Source organism: Chenopodium album, chromosome 1 (genome assembly GCF_948465745.1).
Source record: "Chenopodium album chromosome 1, dcCheAlbu1.1, whole genome shotgun sequence".
Classification (NCBI taxonomy): Eukaryota; Viridiplantae; Streptophyta; class Magnoliopsida; order Caryophyllales; family Amaranthaceae; genus Chenopodium; species Chenopodium album.
The window spans coordinates 22045869-22062002 of NC_137834.1; the positions used below are offsets into that span (position 1 = coordinate 22045869).

General features: G+C 33.2%; 1 protein-coding gene across 1 annotated transcript; it reads right to left on the reverse strand.

Moving 5' to 3' along the window:
- Window positions 1-1758: 1758 nt before the first annotated feature.
- LOC145571403 (uncharacterized) lies at window positions 1759-15023 on the reverse strand. Its single transcript, XM_081630466.1, has 2 exons — window positions 13426-15023; window positions 1759-2520 (listed from the first exon to the last, which is right to left on the reverse strand). Exon 1 carries the CDS (start codon window positions 14821-14823, stop codon window positions 13429-13431), a length of 1395 nt encoding a protein of 464 aa, XP_081486592.1. The 5' UTR covers window positions 14824-15023; the 3' UTR covers window positions 1759-2520; window positions 13426-13428.
- Window positions 15024-16134: the final 1111 nt, after the last annotated feature.

Genomic DNA, 16134 nt, shown 5'->3' on the forward strand with positions numbered 1-16134 from the left:
GAAATAGTGTATATATATATATATATATATATATATATATATATATATATATATATATATATATATATATATATAAACTTGAAAAATACCAAACACCACCACTATTAAATTAAACAGATTATTTCATACTCAACATGGCCTACTAACTTTTATATTCTCACAATCTCACATGTCCTTTTACTTAATTATATAAACTATATCCACTAACTTCGCTTTAACAATAAACCACTCAGTTTCAGTCCTTGCCCTTTTTTTTTTAAAATAACCCTCCCCCTACACTAAAATACAATTAAGAAAAGAATAATATACATCAAATGGGGAAAATGCATTAGCAAGTCACATAAACAATGTCGTTTTCCTATGGTAAAAGTGGTTGATGCTGATAAAATAATAGGTTTCATGCCTCAAAATTTTCAAGTTAATACATAAATAATTAACAATTTTAAATGGGTTAAGGGGGTCCTTGCCTCCTTCGAAAAGAGAATTTTGACAAAAACAAAATAGTTATTTGCTCAAATGGTTGACTGCTTTGGTAAAGAGCTTCTTTCTAAAATTTTATTAAGCCCAAAAACTAATTTATAAAAATTAGATTTGGGAGCTTTTTTCAAAAAAAAAAAAAAAAACAAAACAAAACAAACAAAATGATTGTAAAAGTGTAATAAAATGACTTTTTTGTCCTAAACTTGTTTTTATTTACTTCTCATAACAAAATTGCCAATATAGTCATGTCTTTTCATAAATAAATATATTAATAAAAAATATATATAGTTCTTGCTTTCATTTTACAATCAAACAACAAATGGTTACTACTTATCAGATAATTTAGCACACACTTCTATTCAAATAGTTTATTTCACCAGCTAGTCAAGGCATCTAATATAAACAGTTAGTAAACTGTAAAACCGTTTACTGCAACCAATGATTATGAACCAGCTCCAACTAATTACCAAATAGAGACTGAAACTAAGATATGAGAGGTTGAGTTGGGTAGTATATGTGCACTTGTGCAACAAAAGCAGCCTAACTTAGACAGATACAATTCAGATCACATGCCCATGTACTTGAGTCTTTGTATTTTCTGTCTAAACACAATTCCATAAAACATTTCCATTGTACTTTACAAATGATATGTAACCAGAAGGTCAAGAAATGTGCAATTTTCCTCAGATAAGAATTGGTTTAGTAATTTTCAAAACCCTGAGGGGAAATAAATCACAACAATTTTCCAGTAAAAAATTAAATGAGTCACACAGATATTTACAACATTATATACCAGATAAAACAAAAGGCAGACTCATTTAAAACAACGCATACGTTACAAATTTGTATCATATCGCAAAATGCCACCCTACCTCCCCTCAGCACTCAATAACAGAAAGCAAGGGACTGGCAAGTGTATCCCACCTTGCATGTCATCGGGGTTAAATATAAATGTTCTTCCACATGTGAGTTATCCTACGTGAAAAGGGTAAGATAAAACTGAAAAATAGAAGCTATAACTGTCTTTAGGCCCAAAGAAAGAATAGCATAGGAATGTTCAAAGTTTAACCTTGCGTTTATCTCATAATCAGGTCACTTGACTTTTAAAATCAAATATTGTTGATTTTGACCACTAGTTTCTTTAAACATATATAAAGCATAGTATGACAATACCATACCTAGAATTAGCTCCGACTTATTCTAGTTAAGATAATGATTTTTTGAAGGTACCAAAAAGAATAAAAGAAACAAGCACATAATACTCATACATCACTGAAATTCTTTTTATATCAACAATGGTCATAATAGCCATTTCTTAATCAGGAAACTTCAATTCAAAGACATCCAAACGCATTATTACAATCTAACGATCAGTAAGATGGTTTCAAGTGATAATTTATTTTTAGCTAAAGGTTAAACATCCAATAATCCACAATATCATAGACCCAAATTGCAAATCAATCAATCAATGTCTTAATCCCATAAGTGGGGTCGGCTACATGAACCAAAAATGATAGACCCAAATTGCAAAGGAATTCCCAAAAATATAAAAAGCACAACTTCAGATTTAAAATGAATCAGAAGAAGAGAAGATAGTACAAGCATACTTGTGATAACGAACATCCAGTAATTAGCAGCTGATTTATTCTGTTTCTGTCCACTTCATTACCCCATATGAGCCTAAATTCCCTTGTCAGAATCGGTTTGATAGAGGCTTGATTTACTGCAGATTCAGCAAATTTGAGCAGGCGTGCAAAGAGTGTAGCTCTCAAGATCATAGCCCTTTTAGTGTGGGAAGTGCCCTCAAAGTATTATACAGTACAAACTCATAACCAGGCAGGCCTCAAAGTACATGTAAGTAGCAGGCAATTGAACCTTCCATGGAAATATCTTTGAGTTACTGGTTAGTCCATTCATACGAATCAACTATACTTATAAACCATTAGATCTAACCACAGCTACAACTTGCACAGACAGAGCAGCCATTTAGCAGAGCTTCAAAAAAATCGCCATCTTCAGACCACCTTATACTCAAAGATCCTAACCAAAATGCAAACATATGTGTCAATTTAATTACTACGGACAAATGCAAACTTCCATTTTAAGATCATATATATATATATATATATATATATAATCACTTATAGATGTGATAAAACAAGTAGACTAACAACTGGAATTGTATCAGTGCAAAACATGAATCAGCTACTTATAAGTTCAATAATAAGCAATGAAATAGTTGAGAACATAGCTTACTAATTCAAGATCTCAAGTACATCTTTAAACTAGTTAGCGTTGCCGATTCCATACATATCAAAGACATAGCCAATGATTCCATACACATCAAAGGCATAGCCAATGAAAAGATGAGTGGACTGGTCATAGACACAGGAATTTTGGAGACAAGGAAGCATTCTTGAATTTCTTCAATTATTAACATCACCAAATAGTCCATTCCATTACATAGACCAAATTCATTTCTGAGAAAGTAGAGTTTGAGGACCTAATATTTTACAGATAACTATAGCTGGTACCTGATACACATACCTATATCCAACATCACAGAAATTCCTTAGTTCACCTTGAAGTTATAATACAGGTAAACATGTGATAGACAAACACAGGCACGAAATCTGAAGAGAAAACAATCAGATAAAACACACAAAAATTTTAACATATATAAACAATATAGAATAAAAAAGAAAAAGAAAAAACAATAATCAAGCCCAACGCATATAGATTCACAAGCTTTTTATTTATTATAATCAACAATTCTTAAGCTGTATAATAATAAAAAGTCATAGATTACATAAAAAATTTTCTAGAACTACCCTAAAGATAGGGTCATTTGTGAACAACTACCCATTTTTTTTTTATTTGTTTAACACTACCCAAAAGTTACAAAACGTTTGGGTAACACTACGCATTAACGTTTTCCATCCAATTAAAACGTTATTGGGCCGACTTTTTCACTTTTCCCACTTAATTAACTCTCGTAATTACCTTCTTTCTCCTCTCTAATTAACTTCCCCTCAATTCTCACTAAAAAAATCCAAGAGAACATACTCAATCAAGAACACAAATTTTCAATTATTCAAGTAATGTTTTACACTTTCCTTTTAATTCATTGTTTATTGTACTTGTTTACAAGTTTTAATTGAACGCAATTAACATATTAGGTGTAAATTAGTGATTCTGATTAGGGATTGTGGGTTTAAATAAATTTGGGGGTTTTGATTTCTAGTGTTTAAGGGTTTAATTGAGTTCTAGATTTCTATTATATTGACTTTGAGATTCAATTCAATTACATTATAATTACTAATTAGCCATTTTAATTGGTAGGATGTCTAATTGGCCATTGTAATTGGTTAGATATCTAAATTTGTTGTTTTGATTTCTAGGGTTTAGTGTAAGTTAAGTAGGGAGGAGAGAGAAGGTAATTAAAGGAATTAATTAAGTGGGTAAAGTAAAAAAAGTGAGCCCCATTAATGCTTTTTTGGACGAAAAACGTTAATGGATAGTGCTACCCAAACTTTTCTTAACTTCTGGATAGTTCTCAACAAATAAAAAAAAAACGTGTAGTTGTTCACAAATGACTCTATCTTTAGGTTAATTCTATACAAAATTTCCTAGATTACATGTAAGAGAATTACGATACACAAAGAGACATGATAAATTCTTCGAGGCTCGTTATAAACATTTCCCTAATAGTTTTTAATCAATTCTCTTTGGAACAATTGTGTTACATGACAAAGCTATTGGGATATAACGAAAATCCAATTAGTTTTGCTTGTTCTTACAAAACAAATTCAGCAAAGTTTTGGAAGGAACATATGTTTGTTTCACACTAAGAAGAATATTGCAGACTTTCACCAAAAGTAAGCAAGAAGATATCAGGGTCGTCTTAACCATCATTACCATCATTGGCCCTGGTCAATTGAACTTGAGAATGGAGTTTCAATTATAAAAAAATAAAATAAAATTCATCTAGTGCATGCTACGTACTTCTAACAAATTTGAACCTTACAATGAAGATACATAATCAATAACTAGTATAATTTGTAATGTAAAATTGCAAACTTGCTAATGTATGATTGTATAAACCTCCAAAAAGAAAAGAAAAAAGCCATATATAAAGTTTGTAGAGTATTGAAAAAAATAAAATCCTTCATATATAAAACCACTATGGTGTATAAAAGCACTAATGAATTTTGAGATAAGGGAGTGATTATAAATTGGTAAAAAAATGAGAAGAACGGATGACATGATTAATTATAAAGAAAAATTGCTCGGAATAAGCCCACCTTAGGAGCATCCGCTAAAAATAATCCCACCATTGAGTTATTTTTAAATAATCTCACCTTTAATGCCAACCTTCTTTAAATTGTTCCAACCGGTTAATGTTATAACAAGTTATCTAACACATGGCGGAATGTGATTGGTTCAAAAAAAATATAAAAAAAAAATTATAAAAAAAAATTAAAAATTAAAAATAAAATACAACTAAATATTTAAAAATCACCCCACCGGCTACCAAGCCACCTGACTCCATAGCCGCCCACTCCCACCAGCCCGAACTCCTGCCTTCCCCTCGGCCCACCATCCCCCCCCCCCCCTCCCCCTTCAACCGTCGACATTCTTCCCCTTAAACCACCAATTTGATTCAAAAAAAACTTTCCCCTATCGAAACTAAGACATAAACCCTAATCGAACCAATCAACCCTGATTGGCGAGTAGTATCGACAGAGAGAAGTGCGGAAGCGAGGGGATGGAGGTTGTGGTCGGAGAGAGAGAACACGGCTGCGAAGGTGCTGTAATTTGCAAGCTAAGCAATGGGGTGCTGGTGGGGTATCATTTCTAGTGGTGGCTGGTCGAATGGTGACTGTTGGTGGTGGCTGGGTACCATAGCTGCCGCCCTGGGTGGTGGTGGAGCTAGTGTGGTTTTAATTTTTATATTATTTTTTTTTTTAGAAAAAAAGTAAAATTACTTATTTAATAGCTAGTTACTAATAATCATTTCTTAAAATAAAATTAAAATTAAAACTTATTTTTTGACTAATCACATAGTGACACCTGTAAATTTTTTTTTTTTTTTTCTAAAAAAAAGTTAACCTACTCAACCGGTTCCAAGTAAAATGGGACCATTAAAAACAATTGAGGGGTGAAGGTGGATTTATTTAAAAATAACTCAAAGATGGGATTATTCAGTGCAATTTTTTTTTATGTATAATTGAAAACCGTTGAAAATTTAATGAGAAAATAAAAGGTTAAAAATCTCGAAGAGAGAATAATTAATACTCCCTCCGTATTTTAATAAGTGTTCGTGTTTTAATAAGTGTTGCAGTTTGACTGACACATAGTTTTAGGCAATTTAATTGACTTAAATAAAATAAGAAGTAAAATAGTTAGAGTAATAAAAAATTGTAAAAGAAATATAGTGGGGTTAATAATTTATTGAAAAGTAATGAATGTGAGAGGAAGTATAATATATAAAGTAGTATTGGGTTTAGGTGGGGACCATGAGAGGAGAGAGAGAGATAATATTTAATGGTATCTTTTTGCCAATAAAGGAAGTATAACACTTATTCAAACACGGCCGGATTTAGTAAGTGTAACACTCATTAAGACACGAAGAGAGTAAGAAGACGCATGAGTTTAAAAAAAAAAAAAAAAAAAAACATAACTAGAACTATGATAATCAATCATGTGACAAAATTGGTAAGGTTACTCTAATTTGTGCTTAACCCCTACAACAATTACCATGCATTAGTTTTTTTATACAGTAGATTTATTTACCACATTTGTTTCATATTATATACAACATTTACTAAAAATGTTTCTCTCTATTGAACGCTCACATATAAATTTTGCCTAGTAGTCCATGCAAGCTCCTTTATTGCACATAAGTTCCTTTTTGTGTTTTTTCACGGTACTTGAGAGATAGAAAAATAAAGTAGATGAAATACATTAATAAAAGTGAAAAATACAATTATAGACAAAAGTTAGAGAAAGTGAAAAAAAGTACACGTCATGTGCAAAATTTAAGGGTAATTTATAAAGTACAATGAATAAAGTTAAAAAAAATGAGGGTATAATAGTCTTTACATAGTATCAAAAATAGAAATAGGAACAACATTTTGGATTTTCAAAATAAGAAAACAGGAACTATATTATGGGACAGAAGGAGTATACACCTCGTCCGCTTCATTTTAGTTGCTACACTTTCCTATTTTAGAAATTGTTAATTAGTTGCAATGCTTTCCATTATTGGCATACACACACACACATTGAAAATGTCCATTTGCGGCGCACTCATCTCCATTAAATAGAGAAAATATTACGTGGAAAAATTACAAAGCACTAAAACATAATGTTACCCTAATTATGATGTTTCATTACTTTTGAAAATGAAATCGGATTTTTAGCATTTAATTTGGAGGTAAATAAAAATAAGTGGGCCCCACATCCTTTTCCTGTCACCAAAGTTGAGTTTGGTAGCAAAAACCAACTTCATTTTTTTTTTTATTTTGTGGTAAAATAAACTTTAAATTATGTAGATGGTAAAAAAAAATAAGTCGTTTTTTAGAGATGATAAAAGTCAAAATTTCCTAGAATGTTAAAAGTCAAAATTTAACTTTTATAGAATGTTACAATCTAAAATTAACTTTTATAGAATTTTGATAAAAGTCAAAATTTAACTTTTATAGAATGTTACAATCTAAAATAAGAGATGTGATAAACAAATATTAATGTATGCCTTACAAGAAATAACCTTTTACTAATTTATTTTGAGATTCCCTTTTAATTTCTCTTCTATTGCAAATTAATCCCACAAACTCTCCCCTTAATTTGCAATATTTAATATCGTACCTTTCTGAAACTCAAGCTTTATTTCTCCTTCACTAAGTCTCGTATAAAATGATGTCGAATCTCAATGTGTTTGCTTCTAGTATGGAACACTGGATTCTTTGTCATTGCAATTGTCGACACATTGTTGCAAAATATTGTTGTTGGACTTTCTCGAATAATATTTAAATCTCTTAAAATTATTCTTAACCAAACTGCTTCACATGTTGCTTCAGCTAAAGACAATGTTGTTTCCTTGAATTCCATGAAATGATTTTGGTCCCTAAACAGAATATGTAAGCTGATGTACTCTTACGATCATCTACAGAACTAGTCGAACCAATATCTGTACATCCAATCAAATTATCATTTTCTTCACTTCTGTATCTTATGTGTATTTTCTTGGTGCCTTTAAGGATAACGTAATATCCTTTTTGCAGCAGCAAAAAAATCTTGACATCATTTCCACTGCTTAGGCTATGTCATATGAGTTAAGTATCAAAATGAACCGACCAAACTTCTGTACACATTAGCATCGACCTTATTAGCTCCATCATCTTCACTTAATTAAAGAAAATTTCTCCCTTGGTTTACTTTACTTGAATTCCAAGAAAGTATTTCACGAGTCCTAAGTTTGTCATTTCAAACTCTAGCATCATAGACTCTTTGAACGCACTAATGAGTTACATATCATTTCCAATGTAGATAAGATCATCAGCATAAAAAAAACAATGAGAAAATGCCCATCATTGTTTTCTTTAATGTAGAGTGATGGTTTACGTGGACTCTTTTTTAATCCGCTATTCATAAGATATGGTCAATTCTACTATTCCTTGGCGCTTGCTTGAGCCCATAGAGCTCTTTATGCATAGGATAAACTTTATCTTCTTGCCCTTGAATTTCATAACCTTATGGTTGCTCCACATACACTTCTTCTTGTAACACACCATTTAGAAATGCAAATTTCACATTAAGCTGATACACAAATAATTCTTTTTTTAAAGCTATGGCTAACATTGTCCTAATGGTTTCAATATGAGCTATTGGAGCAAATGTCTCGATGAAATCAACTCCACGTTTTTAAGCATATCCTTTGACAACAAGCCTTGCTTTGTTTTTCTGGATATTTCCGTCTTAGTCTAGTTTTATTTTATAACCCCATTTTAGTCCAATAATATCATTACCTTCATAATCAACAAGCTCCCATGTCTTGTTTTACTCAATCATAGCAATTTCTTCATCCATTGCTTTTATCCAAACATCAACGTGGATAATTCTTTATAGCTAAAAGGCTCACTTGCAAATAAAGCAAATGCTTCTATGTCATTTGCTTTAGATAAGTAGCACTCATAATCATCAAAATAAGGCCTCTTTCTAATTCTTCCTTGTTGATTTAAGACTAGAGAAGATGAGGTTTCTAGTGGTTGTGTATTTGACACACTATTAGAGGATCTCTGCGCACTGTTTCCTGCATCATTTATTGTTGTTAGAGCTGGGCTACGAGAAGTTATAGCTTCTTCTTGCCAGGAAAATGAATTTTTTCATCATCTCATTTCCATTTTGTCGATTCTTCAAATATAACGTCTCCGGAGACTATTAACTACTTCTTAGCTTGTGGGTTTAAGAGACGATAGCCTTTTCATTCATCACTATATCCCACAAAAAGATATTTTCTCCCTTTGGGATCAAACTTGTCTTTTCCTTGATCTTTATTCAAGGCATATGACATACATCCAAAAACTTTTAAATGTCTAACAACCGGTTTTCTACCCTTCCAAGCTTCATAAGGAGTCTTGTTACGGATTGCTTTAGTTGGAGAACGGTTGAGTATGTAAATAGATGTATTTACAGCTTCGGCCCATAATGTTTTAGGAAGAATATTTTCTTCCATCATGCTTCTTGCCATTTCTACAATTGTGCGATTCTTCCTCTGAGGTGTTCTTGAGACCGTCAATTGAGTTTTTATTCCTTCATTTCTACAATGCTCCATATAAGGGTTATACATAAATTCACCCCCTCTACCGGTTCTCAAAGTCTTTATCATATATCCACTCTATCTTTCAACTAATGCTTTAAATTGGAGAAATACATTGAAAGCATTTGACTTTTGATCGATAAAATATATCCACATCATACGGGTATAATCAACGACAAATAATAGAAAATACCTCTTATTTTGCGGAGATGGATTTCTCGTGGGGCCAAATATATCTGCGTGTACTAATTCAAGAGGAGCTTTGGATCTCCATGAAGTTTATGGAAATGGAAGACGGTGCATTTTTCCATATATACATCCGTCACAAACTTGATGTATGGTGTGGTAATCCCATAACCATGTCTTTTTGTTTCAATATTTGTAATCCTTTTTGGTTCAAGAGTCCATATCGTAAGTGCCATGGATAAGATTCATCCATAACATTTGCTTGCAATGCCACCTTATTTTGTGGCATATGAAGTGGGAAAACATTATTATCAGCCATTAATACTTTCGCCAATATAGTAATAGATTTTTTGTCTATAAGAATGCATTCCCCATTGTCGAAATTTGCTGAATATCCTCGTTAAACAAGTTGCCCAACACTTAGGAGATTATGTCAAATTAGGCACATACAGTACATCAAGTATGTATTTTGTGTCATTTGATTTGCTATTAACAGCAATGACTCCTCTTCCTTGGACGTTTGCCTTTTTTCCATCACCTAAGGTGACTTGATTTGCTACACCCATATCGAACTTGATGAACATGTCCTTATTTCCTGTCATGTGGTTGTTACAACCACTATCTAGAAACCATAAATTGTCACACTTATTTTGTGCATCCATGCACGTAAGGAATAATTGTTCAACATCAGCATTTGCGATGAAATTAGCTTTATTTGTATAATTTCCATGTTGATGCCAACAATCCTTTTGAGAATTACTCAAATTATGACATTTCTTACATCTAAAATAACATTTAGATGATTAATGGTTAGACTTACCAAAACTACGACAAGAATTATTTGACCTTTGATGACAATTTTGATATTATCCACGACCTCTTCTTTTACTTTGTCCTTGTCCACGACATTACCATGACCTCTAGGCCTCTACCATATTGGTGTCCTCTTTGGTTTCCTCCTCTTTTCTCTAACTCTCCTAGATATTGTTTGTTTGATATGTTACGTTGAGATTGAAATGCTTGATTTACAAGTTGATCGGTACTTGCATTTCTTTTCAATTTTGCTCATGTAATTCCAAAGATCCCATTAACTCATGCATTGTGAGAGTCGACAAGTCCTTAGACTTTTCCATTATAAATGTGGCAGAATTATATTTTTCACTCATACTTCTCAATCCCTTTCGAACAACACTTTTTACTTCTAATGTATCACTCAGACTTCTTATTTGAATAACTATCCCGTGACCAGTGAAAAATAAACTTGGATATTTTCTATCTTTTGCACTTCAAACCTCTCCACAGATTTTGTAATCTGAGTGCAACAACTTTTTCATTTCCTAGAAATCCTTGTTTTAATGTATCCCAAGCTTCGATTTTTTCAATCCATATAAGCGGAGAAATATAGTTTTACTACGGCTGCATGAATATATCGTAATGCAAGTGCGTCTTTTTTCTTATTTTCCTTGTGTAGTTTTTGTTGTCCTTCATTAGGATATTCTTCAAGGTCTTCATAGCCTCCTTGCACAAGCTCCCATAAATCTTAGGATGTAAAGAATGTTTGCATTTGACTTCTCCAATAGTCATAATGTTCTCCGTCAAAGATAGGAAATGTTGGTTGGGAATAAGAGAAAAATGGTGTTAGATGCACGGGAAGCCATGATATAATTATTTCGGCTCTGATACCAAATTTGTTGGAGACAACGGAAGTATAATGGGTATAAGAATCGAAAATGTAGGAGATATATAAATATATGTATATATGAAGTATAAAATAAATTGATAGAGAGAATTAAAGATATTGTATTTTGTTATTATTCATTCTTAATATTTTTTAAATGAAAAATTATTACAACTTTTATAGAATTTTACAATCTAAAATAAGAGAGGTGATAAATTGATATTAATGTACGGCTTACAAGAAATAAACTTTTACTAACTTATTTTAAGATTTCCCTTTAATTTCTCTTTTATTGCAAATTAATCTCACAATATCTCCCATGCCGAAACCCCTTAAACCTAACCCTTCACCGAATCCACGAAACCCTTCCCCCCTTGCTTTGCTTGTATTCAATTGATGAACAACCACCTGCTTCAAACAAAATTAAAATTGAGGGGTATCGACAGAGGAAATGAAGCGATGGAGGCAGAGGAAAGAGAAAGCGGTGGTCGGAGAGAGAAAACGGGGCTACGGAGGTGCGTGAGAGAGATGTTAGCTGATTTCCGAAGGCGGGTGAGAGAGGTGTTGTGGCCGTGGCTCAAAGGTTGAATGGTTCCCGGGATAGTGGGGTATCGTGTCCGGTGGTGGCTAGGTGCCTCGGTCCAATGGTGTTCAGTTGATTCCCGATTATTAACCTGAGTATACATTGACCATGGAAGGTTGTGGTAGCTAGGTAGTGGGTACCATGGCTGCCGACAACCTAGAGGTGGAAGTTTGTTTTTTTTTTCAATGTAAGGGTGGCTAGATGTGATGGTTGTAAATTGGGTAGGAGGGTTGGACGTATTCCGACACTATACGGCAAGGGAGGGAGACTTCAACAGGGAAGTAAGAAGATGGGTTATTGTTCTTTTTTTAAAATTCCTTTATTATAAAAAATTTTTAAAAAAAAATTATTAAAAAAATAAAATAAAATAAATTAGAAGACAACACGTGGCAAAATACCTTCTAAACAAGTTACCAATTTCACTAATTGGTAAAAGACTCATTTTTAAAATATGGGGTATAATGGTGGAATTGTTTTCATAATACGCAAAGGTGGGGTTGTCTAGAGAAGATGAGCCAAAGGTGGGATTATTAGTTTCAATTTTTCTCTTATTATATACAATAGGATATATCCACAAACTTAAAACATCAAAATAGTCATCTATGTCGCAATTTTGATTTATTAAGACTATTTAGTCATTCGTTTTGCATTTTTTGATTTATTTAGAACACAAACATGATATTCAAATCAATTTTAATTTTGGATTTTTGTTAACATTGCTAGGTAGTATATAGATTTGGCAGTTTTGTACATCTACCAAAATCTCATGCAATATTGGGCATAAACTAGAAATTGAGTTGTTATCTTGGTTTGGTGTAGCCTTTGAGAGTGAAACAAGCCACTCGAAAGCTTGTGTTTTATCATTTAATTCTATAACTTCACTTAATCAGTCTTATTTACCATTTTCAGTCACTAATGTTCATCAATAAATTGTCCTAGCTAACTCAATTCATTAATAATCATAACACTGCTTCAGTAAGCAACCACTTCTCACACACAGTCACGCTAACTAACTATGAGGATATCTTTCCTAAAGAGGCATGTTTATATACTCCATTATTTTGGTTTTGTTGTTATCATTTTGAAAAGTAATCTCGTGATGTCAAGAGATAATGTAGCACAAATAAGATCAAATAAACAACCCAAGTTTAATTCCCAGAGTGAACTTCAAGTGAAAAGAATGAAGTATTTCTTCTGATCTTACTAAAGACTACTCCATAATATATGTTCCCAAATCCCAGCAGCACAGACATTATGTATCTTGAATTCTAGACTATTCAAGATACACAACAGCGCAACAAAATTAGCACAAAACTGGACCCTGACAAGCCAGGAGTCGTAGCAGAATAAAATCAGAGCACAGATCAATTATAAAATTATACATGAACTGGAAGATACAATAATATATGGAGCCCCAGCTGCATTTAATGCCCTACTGAATTATTGACTGAACCTAACTTGCTTTTGAGGTTCTATTCTATATAATTTTTTCCATTTTAACAAGAAAAGCGTTGAACTACTTAACCATCAAAAACAAACACAAAGTCATCCCATCCAGTATCAAGAGGAAATTGAAATAAGACACATACTTCAATTACTTCCAGCCAAATTTATAGGAATATACATGTAAAATAAAAACTGTCAAATGATGAGACTCTATTGGGGAGTAAAACTTACCCTTCAAACAGCCAGCCCTTGTTCCCTAGCTTTCTTCAACCATTTCAACGTACTTTCCAATGTAGAATAGGCAGCAGCATCAGTCAAACTTTTACTCTCAACAGCATAATCAAAAACCTCATACGCCTCTGCAACTCTGCCTTCTCTACATAATCCTCTCAAACAAGTAGCATAAGAAGAAGTATCAAGAATCACACCTCCGGCTTTCATAGCTCCAAACAATTCCATCCCTTTATCCAACAACCTTGATTTACACAATCCATTTAGCAATGTATTATAGGTGCATGCATTCGGGCTACACCCTTTACCTTCCATCTCACGAAGCAATCTCATAGCGCCCATTGCATCTCCTTCTCTACACAAACCATTCATCAACGATGTATAAGTAACCGCATCAGGTGAATAACCCACTTCTTCCATAACTTCCAAATACTTTCTAGCCTCCTTAACTCTTCCAGTTTTTGACAACCCAAAAATAAGTGTATTATACGTCACAATATCAGGTTCAACCCCTTCCTCTTTCATCTTCTTATAAACCTTGACAACTTCATTACCAAGGCTCAAATTACAATACCCTTTCATGATGGTATTATAAACATAACAATCAGGCTTAAAACCATTCTCACTTAGCTCACTCAACAACCGAGTAGCCTCACGAACATTCTTACTATTACACACATTATCAATCAATATAGTATACGTAACCAAATCCGGTTTCAGCCCAAGTGAATGCCGTAACTCATCAATCACCCTATAAACCATACTCATTGACCTATTCTTACACAAATGCTTAACAAGAAAATTATAAGTATAATAATCAGGGGTCACGGAATTCTTACAATGCAGCTCATTGATAAACTTCACAGCATCCTCGTCATACCCGGACCGACAAAGCGTCCGAACAGCAATATCAACGGTAACCGGATCCGGGTGAAACCCATGAGAAGCCATAAAATCAACAGCTTGTGAAACATGAGAAAGAGGGGAATCAACGATTTTTGAATTACACGACTGAGAAATCAAAATGTGGAAGGAAGACCGATCAGGGGAAAAACAAGGTAGGGTTTTAACCATATGATTGAATAAAGAGAAAGAATCATGCAAAGGGGCAATTGAAGAATAAGATTGAAGAAGGGAGTTGTGAAATTGAAGATCAATTGGGGTTTTAGGGTTTGAAATTAAGGAATTGATTAAGGTTTTCGCATCGGAAAGATTAGAGGAAGTGATTGGAGAAGATGAATTAGGGTTTAAGGAGGGTTTAAGCCCTTTTGAGGGTAAAATTGATTTGGGTTTATTGGTGTTGCGAGAGAAATTGGAGGGTTTAGAGGGTTGATTTTGAGGTGGATTTTTGAGAAGTTGGGTTGCTGTTGATCGGAGGGTTGCCGGAATTTTACCCATTTTTCTGGGTTTTCTCTGGAAATGGATGGTTTCCTTTGTTCAAATTTGCTTCGGCATAATAATGGCCTCGACTTTCCTTTTGCTTTGTTTCAATTTTACTGCTTTCCAAGGGACCTCCATTTTCTACCGAGTAACAGTTTGATCTGGTGGTAAGATTTTTATCCCACTTGTAGAAGACTAGAAGTATTTTGATATAGGAATTGTCTGAGTAAGGCTCAGCCCAGCACGGTGTTGTGGCCGCTTTGTCCAAGCACAGGGGCGATATCGGTATTTCACAAGTTTTAAAAATTTAAGTGATAGAACGTTGGTACTTTCTACGTATGTATATACAGATATAAAAGGGTTGAATACCTGTTCGAATTCTCTTTCCCCGTTTCAACTGCGTTCCTCTTCTTCCCGCTCTGTGCTTAGCATAGTTAAACTTCACCGCAGTTCAGGTTTCTCGTCGTTTGTTGGCCGATTTTTGAGTGGTGGTGTAACGAGAAAGACTTACCCTTTCCAATGAAGAACAGAGGTGAGTGAAGTATCGAAATCGTGAATTAGGGTTTATGTGTTAGTACTTTTGCGACATGAATGTGGTTGATTAAGCTTGTATTGTGAAATCACCTGTTACAATTTTGTTATTAATCATAATATCATTTGTAATTGTATGTAATTTAGCATTTTACTTGAATTTAGGGTTTTAGTTTGGACTGAATTATTGAATAAATGGATTATTGGGTTATTGATTTGGTTGAAATATGCCTTGAATATTGGTTTGTTTGATTTTTTCATACAATTACAAATGATATTGGTTTGTTTGACTTTCGATATGAATTAGTGGGAAATGGGATGTTTTCAGTGTAATATCATTGGTTGTGGTTTGTCAATGCATGTTTAGTCATTGGGAGTATTTGGAGTTGGTCTGTCAATGCATGTTTATTCCCGATCCTGTCAATCAAATATTGCTCTAATTTTTTTCATCTTAAAGTTTAATACTGCAAAATGCTTCAGAGAAAGTAGGGGAAATCATTTTTAAGTGGTCTTCAGTAATTTTGGTTTAACAGTTCATGCCTAGTACTTATTTTAGATAAATTTTTGAATATGGATACTCTAACCTGTCTTGGATTTTTATTTTAGATAAATTTTAGAATAGGCAAACCAATATAGATATGAATAATGGAGCTTTCCTGTCAGTGAGATTACTTATTTTAGAATAGTCAAACCAATATAGATATGAATAATGGAGCTTTCCTGTCAGTGAGATTACTTATTTTAGAATGGTCAAACCAATATAGATATGAATAATGGAGCTTTCCTAAGGGCATGTGA